A 14,392-nucleotide genomic window follows, 5' to 3' on the forward strand; every position below is an offset into this window, starting at 1 on the left:
GAAGTGTGCAGGGCAGTATGGCGGCCGATGACGAGCAGCGCGGCCACACTACGTCTCTGCCTAGTGCCTACTCCCCATGCCACTCGTCGAGTATACTCCGCTCGAGCGTCCACTCTGCACACAAGCCCCTACCAACTAGGTCAGCAACGAGGCTTCCCTGAACTTGAAATTTTCCGACAGTGCATATAGTAGCAAAACCAAATTGTATACATTCCTAAGTAAGGACCCGCCTGTTCCTAATTCTACCGCTAGCGCATAATTACAGTCTGGCAAAAAATAGTAGAAATTAAAAAGTGGCAACACTGTATTGTCGTCCCATTTTTCTTAGATTGATTTGAAAGGGACGACACTACAGTGTTGCTACTTTTTAATTTCTACTCTTTTTTGCCAGACTGTATATTGCTGTTACGCCGATGATACCGGCGGTCAATGCCACTTATGCGAGCGAGACAGCAATGTAATTATGCGCGTGCAATAGAGACAAGTAATGGCGGGTCGATGTACGAAATTCTTACTACGTGCTTAGGGTCCTTACTTTACAAATGTATCGGATCGCCGGAAGCTTGGTTACCTAGACGTAGTAGACGCCTTAGGCCCACTTGAATCATTCCACTATCCCGGGGTTAACCGGTTAAATGGTTACCAGTAAAATTTGACACTGGGTTAATGGTTTAACCGGTTAACCCCGGGTTAGTGGGATGGTGCAAGTGGCCCTTAGAGGAAAGGCTCGAGGTTAATTTCTAGTGCGGAGCAAGGGTTGGAGAGGTCGAAGGCGGCCAGCACGGAGGGGTGCAGCACGCCGATGCGGCCGATCGCGGTAGAGTGAAGTACCACTTCGGCGCAGCGCCCGGGGAAGTACGCTGGGTCTGGAAAAAATATACAGTATACAATATTTTTATTTCACTCAAGTGGATATCCTGCTAAGCCTTTTTTTTACCGGTTGCGTAATCGCGTAGTTAGATTTTAGGTATAAGCTTTATAATTACTTTTGTGTTTTATGTTTGAGCTGATGGCCAAGTTGCCAATGCTCGTAATAAAAAAAAAGTATTCCCTCATTACCTTCCGTGGGCCGCAGCCTGTAGCCGTGGCCGTGCGCCACGCGCAGCAGCAGCATGGCGCGGTCGAGCAGGCCGTGTACGAACTGGAACCCGCCGCTTTTTCCACAGTGTACCGCGCACAGTCTTCTCTCGTTACGAGCACCCGTTTCTGAAAAAATAAAAAATATAGTATGAATTTTCTGAAATGATTTTAACGCCTAAGACCCTAATCTGTTAAACAAAAGCCATTGTTTCTTTTGTGAGCGGTTAGCTCCCGCATTAGCCACGCGACAAAGAAACAATGTCCTTTAAAAAGCAGCTGTATCGCGGTGGTTTTAAGGTTCAAGTCTGTATGTCGATCGACCACCTCAATGTAGGCGAGCGCTCATATTATTACATAGATTTGAACCTTAAAACCAATACGTTACAGCAGCTTTTAAAACGTAATTGTTGCTTTGCCACGCGCTCAGAACGGGAGCTGCACAAAATAAACAATGGCTTTTGTTTAACAGATTAGGGTCATGAGGTAAAATTCATTTGAGAAAATTCAAACTATAGTACGGTACCAATAGTTTATTAAGAAAACGAAAAAATTTAATTAAGGTCTCGTCACACTGACACAGTGTATGAGTGGGGCGTGATGAAAAGGGGCCGATGCACGATGCCGATCCAAGGAAACGATGCGAAAATCGTGCAAGCGACGCTTAGCTAGAACGCCATGCTGCAGTGTAACGAATCCTTTACACTCAAAGCGGACACACTGACGAGGTTGACACTATGCATACAAGTAAAACCCCTCATATGTGAACGGCCTATATAGGCATAAGCAGTCCTCTCATACGAACTGTGCAAACACTATTCTTAGGGTTGAAGATGTGGATCTACTATCTAACTTCCACAACCATCAATCAGATGATATACTATGAGGACTAGGGATCTTTTGACTTAACCTACAACGGCCGAATATTCGTATTCGGCAAAGTCCATATTCGGCCCATCTCTATTTAGAACTCTAGAATCTTGGAATTGAAGATGTTGACTTTTGGTAAATACCTACCCTTCTTTTATTATGACTCACCAGCGTCAGCGTCTTGTAACACAACGTCACTGATTTCGAACAGTTTGAGCGGGAGGGGCATCTTCTTGTTGGCGGCGAGAGTCTTCAGCAGACCAGGCAAGAGTTGGGTGCGGACCACCTGGAACTCCAGGGTCTTGGGGTTGGAGATGTGGACGGCTGGGGTCTGTTCGATGGGGACGCCGAGTTTCGTTGAGATGTCTTCTCGGGAACACTGGAAGAAAGGGTTTTAAGTTAAGTAAGTTTTTTGGCTGGTATTTAACTGATCATCAAAGATATATGTAGTAAAGTTTAACATCAAAAAAATCATTTTTACCACCAAAAATGATAAATGATCACCAAAATTAAAACTCCATTTTAATGTGAATTGATTACCAAGTTTTTTACATTTTGCTATCCTATTTAAGCAAATGACACCAAACTAATCATTGTTAACCCAAAATAGTAAATGATCACCAAATTTGAAACTCCATTTTAATGTGAAATGATAACCAAATTTTTTACATCTTGTTATCCTATTGAAGCTAATAACTCCAAACTAATCATTGTTAGTATAGAGTTATTGGTTATGCAGTTTGGGGATCACACTGAGAGACCGTAAAACAAATGAATGGCTGAGACAACAGAGCAAGGTCAATGATGTTATAAAATGCGTAGCCAGTTTGAACTGTTAGCACGAAAGACCGATTCGTGGAGTAAACGACTACTCGAGTGGCGACCATGGGGGAAAGCGTCCTCAAAGTAGACCCCAGATGCGTTGGGACGACAACGAGAGGGCTGCGGGGAAGCAGTGGCTCCAAGTCGCACAGAACCGTGACAAATGGCGCAAAATGAAGGAGGCCTACACCCGAAGGGTAGAAAAGGGCTAAAGAGAGAGAACTCCAAACTAATCATTGTTAACGCAAAAATAGTCAATAACCACCAAAATATAACTACATTTTAATTAAAAATGCCATAGCATTTAACATCTCCTTATCCTATTAAATTAATTAATCCACTTCGTCACCTTTTTCTAGTAGCATTTCGTTTCTGTAAGGGTCGCAGTTCTAACCTAACCCACTTTTTTGATAGGTAGCAGTTCTAAATATTTATCAGTACGGTTTTTACTCACTATTATTTTTAGTCGCTTTTGGCGACATGTTTCGGATTCTTTGGGAATCCATCCTCAGGCACGAGTGTCCGCGGCGGTTGTTCGTCGTGCACTGTGCCTGAGGATGGATTCCCAAAGAATCCGAAACATGTCGCCAAAAGCGACTAAAAATAATAGTGAGTAAAAACCGTACTGATAAATATTTTGAAATATGTCTCACGATAGTTTAAGTGCGATGGTAGCAGTTCTGTTCTGCGAGGATCGCAGTTCTAACCTAACCCACGTTTCTAGTAGCATTTCTTTTCTGTAAGGGTCGCAGTTCTAACCTAAACTAACCCACTTTTCTGAAAGTAGGTCGATTCTGTGACGATCGCAGTTCAAACCTTTTTTTTTTCGTTGGAAAATAGCTTTACGCATACCCACACCCTCGGAGGAGAAAATGCGCGTTATGTGGAACTCGGCAAAAGGCGCCACTACCCACTAAAAAACCAACCTAACCTAACCCACATTTTAGTAGCATTTTGTTTCTGTGAGGATCGCAGTTCTAACCTAACCTAACCCACTTTTCTAGTAGCATTTCTTTTCTATAAGGGTTGCAGTTCTAACCTAACCACTTTTATAGTAGCAGTTCGGTTCTGTGAGGATCGCAGTTCTAACCTAACCCACTTTTCTAATAGCATTTTTTTTCTGGAAGGGTCGCGCGTGACTGAATTGAGGATGGATCGGGCGAGCGCGGCGCATGCGATGCGGTGTACGGGGGATTGAGCGGGAGGGGTTAGAAATTTTTGCATCATTTTACTTTATTTGGTAACCTCGTAAGACCCACCATATAAAGTTTTTCAATTTTTAATTTGAACCTTATTCTATAAGTAAATTGGAACGAATGTCGTTTGTTTTACAACGCCGTGAAACAAAAGAAATGCTACTCTATTTGTTTCATCAAAAGGTTCAATTAGATTGCAATGAAAATGTAAAGTTTAATGTACATTTAGCCTCACGAGGGTAATATGTATATATTCCTTGGTAATCATAGTGGTTTATTTTATTTAGATGAAAATATCGCATTAATTTGCTCTTTAAGATTTGGTGATCATTCATTATATTTGGTGTTTGGCCGTCTTTTTGCGTCCGCTATATCACGGCACCGCTTTCCTAGGAAACCAGAGCTTAACAGACGATTTGTAACCGTCGCAGATTAAAATGAGCAGCCACTTTTTTTACGTATTTGCTCTGTGTATGACGTCACCGTGGCAGATGACTGACGATTGACAAATTATTATAAAGATGTCATCTCATGAATATTCACATTTTTCTTAGGCCGCGAGTTGTAGTCGCTCCTCTCGCAACGTCCGTCGTATCACTTATAGACATGCCAGTATGAGTTGTAGAATGGGATACATACCAGGGTGAAGGTGAGCGCCTCGGTGTAGCCGGCGTGCGCGCACTCGTGGCGCAGCTGCTCCGTGAGCTTGTTGAGCGCGGTCTGGCCGCCCGCCGTGCTCACGTTCATGGGATACATACCAGGGTGAAGGTGAGCGCCTCGGTGTAGCCGGCGTGCGCGCACTCGTGGCGCAGCTGCTCCGTGAGCTTGTTGAGTGCGGTCTGGCCGCCCGCCGTGCTCACGTTCATGGGATACATACCAGGGTGAAGGTGAGCGCCTCGGTGTAGCCGGCGTGCGCGCACTCGGGGCGCAGCTGCTCCGTGAGCTTGTTGAGTGCGGTCTGGCCGCCCGCCGTGCTCACGTTCATGGGATACATACCAGGGTGAAGGTGAGCGCCTCGGTGTAGCCGGCGTGCGCGCACTCGTGGCGCAGCTGCTCCGTGAGCTTGTTGAGTGCGGTCTGGCCGCCCGCCGTGCTCACGTTCATGGGATACATACCAGGGTGAAGGTGAGCGCCTCGGTGTAGCCGGCGTGCGCGCACTCGTGGCGCAGCTGCTCCGTGAGCTTGTTGAGTGCGGTCTGGCCGCCCGCCGTGCTCACGTTCATGGGATACATACCAGGGTGAAGGTGAGCGCCTCGGTGTAGCCGGCGTGCGCGCACTCGTGGCGCAGCTGCTCCGTGAGCTTGTTGAGTGCGGTCTGGCCGCCCGCCGTGCTCACGTTCATGGGATACATACCAGGGTGAAGGTGAGCGCCTCGGTGTAGCCGGCGTGCGCGCACTCGTGGCGCAGCTGCTCCGTGAGCTTGTTGAGTGCGGTCTGGCCGCCCGCCGTGCTCACGTTCATGGGATACATACCAGGGTGAAGGTGAGCGCCTCGGTGTAGCCGGCGTGCGCGCACTCGTGGCGCAGCTGCTCCGTGAGCTTGTTGAGCGCGGTCTGGCCGCCCGCCGTGCTCACGTTCATGGGATACATACCAGGGTGAAGGTGAGCGCCTCGGTGTAGCCGGCGTGCGCGCACTCGTGGCGCAGCTGCTCCGTGAGCTTGTTGAGTGCGGTCTGGCCGCCCGCCGTGCTCACGTTCATGGGATACATACCAGGGTGAAGGTGAGCGCCTCGGTGTAGCCGGCGTGCGCGCACTCGTGGCGCAGCTGCTCCGTGAGCTTGTTGAGTGCGGTCTGGCCGCCCGCCGTGCTCACGTTCATGGGATACATACCAGGGTGAAGGTGAGCGCCTCGGTGTAGCCGGCGTGCGCGCACTCGTGGCGCAGCTGCTCCGTGAGCTTGTTGAGCGCGGTCTGGCCGCCCGCCGTGCTCACGTTGAGCGCCCGTCGCGGGATGTTGTTGTACCTGGGCATATGATCATATTTTCAAGGTCGAGCTATAGGTATGATTTTTTCTCAAACGTGCTAAGAAATGGCCGCATTTTGTTCGTAAATCGAAAACGTAAGGTGCCTAATTTTTATCCCAGCGACGACAACGCATGGTCGAAAATGAATCGTACGAAAATGAAATTCGTATGATTCATACACGCACCTGTTGCTGCTCCGCCGCGAAAGTTGTAAATGTAATGTTATGTAATGTTTTGTTCTGTTTGTTTTGTCCAATTGTGTGTTTTGTCTAATTAATTGTAATACTAACTCTAGATTAAGTTATTGTATGACCTAATAACGCAACTACGCGGAGCGAACGTGTACATAACGTATGCCACATTCGCCAAATATATTATATATTTCAGTATTTCGTTACATATTTGAGAAAAGCACCTCGGTGGAATGGAAACAGTCATTTTCTGACTCGGACCTTTTGCATTTTGCATCATAATAGTACATTATGATACAAGTGTGCTACGTTGGTCATTACACAGGAGGCGATATTGTGCGCGCGAGCTGTAAGCGAGCGAGTAATAATAAGAAAGCCGAACAACTGGCCCTTAGTATACTCTACATTACCCGCAAAGATAGATATAACTCCGTAAAAGATGGATACAGTCTAACAAAAAAACGTGCCTCGAAAATCAAGAAAATTTGATTCTCGTTCAGCGGGCGCTACTATAGCTTTGGCCTACTGTCGTATAGATGGCGTTGACGGTTTCGTTTGTTATTTAACAATTTTAACTCATATCAGTGAAAGAATATGGGTCAAAATCATAAAAATAATTAATGCAAATAAAAAAAAATATTTATCCATATTTAAATACATTTTATCGTATTTTTATAAATTTCATTTTTAGTTTTAAAGTGTGTCGAGTGAATTTACTGGGGTTACAAAATTTATTATGACAGTACCGCTCTAGTATAAGTTACTCTATGATTACCCGTAAGCGATGGCGACGTCTTCATACAAGTCGCAGGCGTGGATGACGTCGTGGCGGAAAGGAGGCACACTGACGTGCAGCAGCCCTCGCGAGGGTTCGTGCTTCGTTTTCAGACACATGCACGATAGAAGCGCCGCTAGCTTGTCGCCGCTCTCACTGAAAATCCATAAGGAAAATATAAACTATAACATACACTAAAGAAAAGGTGGCCGAGGCGGCAATCGAACCCGCGTCTTCAGCCTACGTGGCTAACGTCCTGACCACTAGACCACCCGGCCACGGCGGTATTTTCATGTCTGTATAATCAAGTATAATAGATATAATGTGAGGTAATTTAAATTTTCCCCTGAAAGGAAATCGAACAGACAAAACGCGGTAGGTACTACCCGAGCAGAGAAGCGGGTACAACAAAGTCGTGTTATATAAAATAATAGATTCAAAGACCAACCTGATACCAATATAATTATTTGCCTTATCCACACTAATGATTTCTTCTCTCGTCTCCATCTTTGGGTAGAGGTCGTAGGTGCCATCGGGTGCATACACCTTGCACTGCTGCACTTGGAACTTGCAGTAGGGAGCGAACATGCACACTATGGTGTCCAGTACCACTTTAGCCTAGAATTTAAATTGTATTTGGATTAGATTTAAAGTGAGTAAAGTGACCAAGTAAATATGACAAAAACGTTTTGGTAAAAATGTTTACCCTTTGGGTACGGAACCCTAAAAACGCTAACCCCTTACCGCGTACGAAGTCATATAAAGTTCAAATTTCAATAAAAAAAATTGTATTACATACAGGTTAAAATCGTACTAATAATGGGGGTTATTTTGTGGCACGTAGGGACGATCTTTGACCCGGGCACCAGGGGTTGTAATATAACATGAATTTAACACCTTGCATCAGGTACCCGGAAGTACAAGAAAGATAAAAGTATGTACTCGTAAGTACCTTAGTCAAGTCCGTGGCGGTGCACTCGATGAAGACGTTGTTCGTGTTGAGCGTGATCTTGGAGTGGTCTCCGTTGATGATGGGCGGCATGGACAGGACCACGCCGTTCTTGTCCTTGATGACCGGGTAGACGGGGCTGTCGCGGATGATGGGTAGATACTGCTTCAGCTGCGGGTGGCTCTGGAATTGAACAGATAAAAATTGGTAAAAAACCGGCCAAACCGCGCACGAAGGGTTCCGTACCATTACACAAAAAAATCACGTTTGTTGTATGGGAGCCCCACTTAAATATTAATTTTATTCTGTTTTTAGTATTTTTTGTTATAGCGGCAACAGAAATACATCATCTGTAAAATTTTCAACTCCCTAGGTATCACGGTTCATGAGATACAGGAGTCTTAGTAATAGGGTCCCGTTTTTACCCTTTGGGTACGGAACCCTAAAATATGTTTAGGCAAATGAATGAATGAATAATGTGTGTTTATGTGTCTTCTATTTTCTCCATGTTGCATATTTTTTCTGTATAAGTACATCTATTTAATCTTTAGTTCACCCTATGTAAATTTATTTGTCTAGTATTTTTCTTTTTTGTTGATTTTTTTTGTTACCTGTCGTGATTGTTTTCACCGGATGGTCTCAACGAAAGATCAGCACCTGAAGTCGCCAGCATCATGCGGATATGAGACCATTTCGTGGCACTTTCTGCTTCCTATGTTTTTACTGTTTTGAATAATTTTCTCTTGTTTCTATTCTATTATAAATTAAAGGGTCCATCAGCTACCGCAAATCTTTGTAAATGGCAGTTATAGATTCTCTCATAAAGAGACTTAATGTACAACAACGTACAAGTCCTGTTTAGCTCGCTGGCGGTCATGTCTATCTGCTGAGGTGCTGAGGCAGCGCCTTGCCGTTAATGCACTTGAGGCACGCAACGTATTGTACTTAGGTAAGTATAAATGGCTTGTTACTTGCGAAATGGTTGTAATACTCCTAGAGTAGGTAGAATACTAGTAAACTGTCTTAGGCAGTTTAGGGATTCTCGTCACATTCGACATTTAATTCTCCCCCACAAATCACAAAACCTATAGATTTCATGGTCTATGTTCTCCCCAGTAGCGAGTATTGTCACTTGTTTCTACCTTATATATATTTACCCGCGCCCGTATGTATCGTTGCCTGAAGATAAATTGAAGTAATTATAAATGCGAATGTAATAACTCAGTCTGACTTATCTATCTATTCATGACTTTAGTACTGAATAGATTCTGGTGCAATTCGGCGTGTAGAAAGCTTAAACCTTAGAGATTAATATCATAATTAAATGACACTACACTTACGGAATAGGGTATTTGACTGTATTTAAAATAAATTATTTTACACCATGCATGAAATAAAGCACCAGAAGATTAATGAAGTAACGTAGGCAGCAGTTATTTTTAGACAATTTATATTTTAAAACCCGTATAAAACTATAAAGAGTACGTTATTTGATTGTGACGTCACATGCTATATGCTCATATAATTTTACATAAACTATTGTAGTAGTTTGATATTTAATTACCTATAAGATTGCTGTGCCCTTGTAGGGTCCATATTATGTAAAAATATATATTCGCAATAAATGCTTTTGACTTTTGCTAGTATTTCATATAAATTCCATAGCAGCAAAATCGTTATGACAGTTCGAAAAAGAAAATGATTTGACTAGTAGTCAAATACCCTATATATATATATATATACAAATCCATCAGCTCGCTGGCTCTCAACTCCTGTTGGTTGAGTGGCTTGAACTTGATGTCAGCTGGTGGCAGTGCGTCGTACACGAACGGCCATATGGTGTCCAGGTCGTGGGTTCCGATGGCCACCAGCGTCCACTTGTGTCTGATATTCTGGTTAATTTGTTGATTGTTCTAATATTAGGTACACTTACGGAATACAACTCCATAAGCTCAGTCGCTGTCATCTCCTTCTGTTGGTTGAGTGGCTTGAACTTGATGTCAGCTGGTGGCAGTGCGTCGAACACGAACGGCCCTTGTATGGTGTCCAGGTCGTGGGTGCCGATGGCCACCAGAGTTCGCTTGCGGCAGATGTTCTGGTGCAATTTGTCCTGATAGGTAACAATATGTTTTTAAGGCAAAGTAGATATAGACTCGCGAGTAAGGCAAAATAAGGCTTGTAAGTAAATGTCAAATACATTTCACTAAAATTACAAAAGATTCGATCCTCGATACTAATCTATTAGTACATTCGGATTAAGTCTTACCTCGAAATCCTTCCAAAGATATGAAATTTGGCATGTATGTTAATTAAAGGTCTCTTTTTTATGTCCACACTATTTGACATTTGGGGACCTCGAGGAGTCGCAGCCATCTTGGAGAATGTGTACCATCCTCGAGAAATTTGAGTTTTACTCTAAATATACGTTCTCTATGAAAATATGGTGTAAGGCAACATTAAAGCTTATTAAATTCTACACAAAAAAGTCCTTGATATCATTGCGGAAAAAATACATCTTGTTATAGAAAATAATAGCTGAATCCAGATTTAGCGCTTACACCCTTTCAGGGGATATTCTCTTAATAGGAAACTTGTACGAATATGAATTCCACTTTTGTCTATACATTTGTACACGTTATACCCCAATATCAACATTTTACTCGACTGCGACTTAAACAGAAAGTAGGGTTATGGGTTTAAATACTGATAATCAGTACACCCTGTAGCTCAGGATACTGGACGGATTTTTTTAAATGAAGTAACGCGAATCCGAAATTTCGCTATCTGCCTCTATCTCTCAAATATGCAAGAGTGACAGAGATGTTAGATAGCGAAATTTCGATTTTCTTGTTTCACGATAGACCCTCAGATTGTGGTAGTGGCGCCCCCTACGCAGCCTCGCCTAATATTCCCTATTAACGCCGAATGCTGCGTTCAGCTTCATGTATAGAAATGTTGCCCTTTTCCCATGTACTTAGGTAATAATATGTTGTCCCTAACCTTGCATGCGAGTTCTCACCGTGGTTCTCACACTGTCTAAATGAGGCCTAAGGCCTAACATTGTTACCTGCAAGTCAATGAAGCTGTCGTAGGACTCCTTGGTGAAGTGAATGCCCTTGAGCACGGCGGCCACAGCGTAAGGCCGGATCTGTGCGGTGCTCGGCGTCAGGTGCAGCGAGTGACAGTCCTCGTATTTCGTCAAGTGGTATTGAGGTGATTCTTTTCTGAAATCATTTATAAAAATGTTTACTTAACCTCTCGTGTGCCGGGAATTAATTCCACCTGTCCAATTCCTTTGTCCACTGTCATTAGGTTTGTACCTAACTGACTGCAGAAAAATTGGTGTTGAATAGTCAGCCATTAATGTTTGACACAAAATGTATTGATAACATGATTAACATGTCATATTTCATATTTGATCGGCCCCCTAGCCTAGTCGGTAGTAACCCTGCCTACCAAGCAAGAGGTCCCGGGCTCGAATCCTGGTATAAAGGGCATTTGTTTGTGTGTTTAAGTATCACAAATATTTCCTGCTTTATGGCTGTTTTCTATGTATACATATAAGTATCTATTATATATATCATTGTCTTGTACCATAACACAAGCTAAATATTTTTGACATAAACTTACAATCGTTTTAAGCATGTATATTATTATTGTATATTTAATTTTATAAATTTTGGTAAAATAAAATCAGTTATTGACTTTAGAAATAACTATATATTATATAATACAACTATGAAATTATTAAAAGTTAAATAAGACACTGTCAAATATATTGTACATATATAAATTAATCTTTAGATTTAAGATAATTGCCTTGCCCTACCAGGGCCCATGTGAAACTATTATATATGTAACACCTGTGTACCAGGGATGCAATAAATAAATATGAAAATATGAATATGAATAAGCCTTATTGAGCTTAGAGCTCGTTCACACAGATACATCCGATTCTTTGCAATAACTGTTTATTGTAGGATCCGATTTAGTGGCAACATTATTTCAATGCACGCGTTTAACACAAGCGTACGGTTGCAGAATCTGGCAATAAAACGGATCCTGCAAAATGTGTCATCCGATTTTGCAACTAGAAATCGGTTTGGTCGTTCGGTAAAATGTCGGATCCGATTTAGTGGCAACAGTATTTCAATACTTGCATTCACAAAAGCTCAGATCGAAAATCCTGCAAAAAACCGGATCCAGATTATAGAACCGGGTGGCCATGTGAATACACTATCCGGGTTTAGTACCTACAAAACTTGACGCCATGACTTCTTCTTCTTCCTCGGTCCCTCATTGCTGAGGATCGCGACCATGTATGCTCCGTCTCCATAGTGTGCGGTCATAAGCCACATGAGTCACGCACTGCATGTTGCCGCCAACCAACCAACCCCCGACGCCGTGTGAACGGGCTTATACTGTGGGACTAGGTTGATCCGTGTAAAATTGTCCTATAATATATCCCCTCAGCTGTGAGAAAGCCCGACAGGCTCGATCAACTTTGATATATGTATATTTGTGACATATATAAAATTAAAAATTGCTCTGGCCCCCGGGGCCCGTTCACAGCTAAAGGGATGTATACCTATATATATTTTATGTTATCTTTTTCATATTAAGATAGTTAAATAAAAAGGCACATTCCTTTTGGAATTGCCAGAAACTAATACAAAACTTGATTTTCAATTGAAATCAAAAACTCTAAAATGGAAGTGGGCAGGCCACATGCTCAGGGAAAAGCAGAAGTGGTCAAACATACTGACTGAGTGGACCCCACACTACAACACAAAAAGAAAAAGAGGCATACAATACAAAAGATGGTCAGATGATTTAAGGAAAACTGCTGGTCCACTATGGACACGACTAGCCAGAGACAGAGAGGCATGGAAGGCAATGGAGGAGGCCTTTGTGTCAAAAGGACATGTCGAGCCGACGGTTGTTGCAAGCACATAAATAAATATTGTATTAAATATTATTAACTGTATGTTCGATAATAAAAGGCTTTGAAATTGAATACAAAACTTACTTTTTTTGGAACACCAGCAAACCATTGACCAGTCCCTCAAGGCACAGAAGGTCATATCTGTTGGCAGGGATGTCTATGCGGTAGAGGATTTCTTCTGACACACCGGCCCCTGCCTGGTCACCTTGCTCTTTCATTAACATCTGCTTCTCAGTTGTCTGAAAATACAGTTGAAAATTCAAGATATCAATTTTATCCTTGTATGGCCTAAAGCAGTTTTTGTGTTTTTGAATTTTCTTTTATTTCTGTAAGAGATTACCTCCAGGTCCGGTCCGAGGAGACCTACGAGGCTAAGTTACAATCCGGTAACATTGTTAAATAAAAGTCTACTGGCTCCTCATATTAAATCTTAGCCTACAAAGATATATTGACTAGCTGATATGTACATTTTACCTTATCGTTGTAGACAATTTCGACAATACATGCATGAAAAGGTGATTAAAAACTTACGACTTCGTCAAGTTCTAATCCAAACTCAAAACATAGGTCTTGGAACTCATCATCAGCTGTAAAATAAATTGTATGTTAGTAAATCAGGTACTTGTAAATAATAAAAGTAACATTTCACCAAGTTAGTGGATCTTACTGTAAGTCTTTCCAAGTGCCGTGAATAGCGAATCACGTTTAACGGATATCGTTGGCATATTGTCCAAGTTATTAAAATTATACTACAAATAATAAACACAAGATACTTGAACTACTTCACTATTTTATTCCACATAGGTTAACCAGCACAGTACACGCAAAAAGAAGAGCATTAATAAAATTATAATCCGTACACGGTGAGTACACGTCTTTGTGACACTTGGTGACAATGACGTGAGTGACAGAGGACAGCTGTCGTTCACAGACTATCAAAATTATTTTCAGAATTATTATTTATTATGAAGGCTTATCCTCAGAGTAGTATAATATATATGCTTATCCTATTAAAATAATAGTTGAGCAACATCTGCATATTTTCAAAGATTATCAATCATGTTCATATAAAATTATAAATCATTGAATTTTTTTATGGGTAGTAGGTTTAGGGTTACCATATGACCTAATATAAATTCTACCACATTTGAAAAAAATATAATTATGAGTGACTTGCCTTTTCCATTTTGTTTTATTCACATTTTTTTTTGTTCTGGTTTGAACTCACATCAGTCGGTAACGACTATAATCAGTTTTGCTGTATTAAATATAATTGTTGGGTTTTGGACCATTGTCCCACTTAACCACTGCTTTAATTTTGCACGATGTGCTTCCTTTTGAGTCTTTGTACTGTTTCAGTCTTGTCCAGTAATTTTGAAGCCAGTGGATTTGGATGCCTTGCCAGGCGCTCAATATAATTCTTAGTGATTTTTTTAATCTGTGGTCATGTTGAGATAGTCGTGCACTTCATCGTTTCGAGTGAACCAGGGAGCGTTGGCAATCACAACAACAACATAATACCATCATTAAAAATAACTAATAAGATCGCTCTGAACTAGAGCAATCCAGGTCTACAAGAATTTGCCTAACAGAATAAGATATAG

General features: G+C 42.1%; 1 protein-coding gene across 1 annotated transcript; it reads right to left on the reverse strand.

Annotated features, from left to right (window-relative positions):
- Nucleotides 1–477: 477 nt before the first annotated feature.
- LOC134755388 (phenylalanine--tRNA ligase beta subunit) lies at nt 478–13,651 on the reverse strand. The gene is made up of 12 exons (XM_063691943.1): nt 13,456–13,651; nt 13,320–13,375; nt 12,873–13,027; nt 10,911–11,067; nt 9,777–9,953; nt 7,847–8,026; nt 7,343–7,512; nt 6,895–7,050; nt 5,795–5,927; nt 2,116–2,326; nt 1,060–1,206; nt 478–866 (listed from the first exon to the last, which is right to left on the reverse strand). Exons 1-12 carry the CDS (start codon nt 13,511–13,513, stop codon nt 715–717), a joined length of 1,752 nt encoding a protein of 583 aa, XP_063548013.1. The 5' UTR covers nt 13,514–13,651; the 3' UTR covers nt 478–714.
- Between the last annotated feature and the right edge of the window lie 741 nt (nt 13,652–14,392).

Source organism: Cydia strobilella, chromosome 2 (genome assembly GCF_947568885.1).
Source record: "Cydia strobilella chromosome 2, ilCydStro3.1, whole genome shotgun sequence".
NCBI lineage: Eukaryota > Metazoa > Arthropoda > Insecta > Lepidoptera > Tortricidae > Cydia > Cydia strobilella.

What these genes read in the sequence shown, in the direction of transcription:
- LOC134755388 (XM_063691943.1), bottom strand. Translation starts at nt 13,513, where the DNA reads ATGCCAACGATATCCGTTAAACGTGATTCGCTATTCACGGCACTTGGA. An exon ending in AGCTTATGGAGTTGTATTCC is followed by an intron (nt 8,027 to 9,776) that starts GTAAGTGTACCT and finishes GTTCAATTCCAG; the next exon opens with AGCCACCCGCAGCTGAAGCA. An exon ending in CCGCCACGGACTTGACTAAG is followed by an intron (nt 7,513 to 7,846) that starts GTACTTACGAGT and finishes TTTAAATTCTAG; the next exon opens with GCTAAAGTGGTACTGGACAC.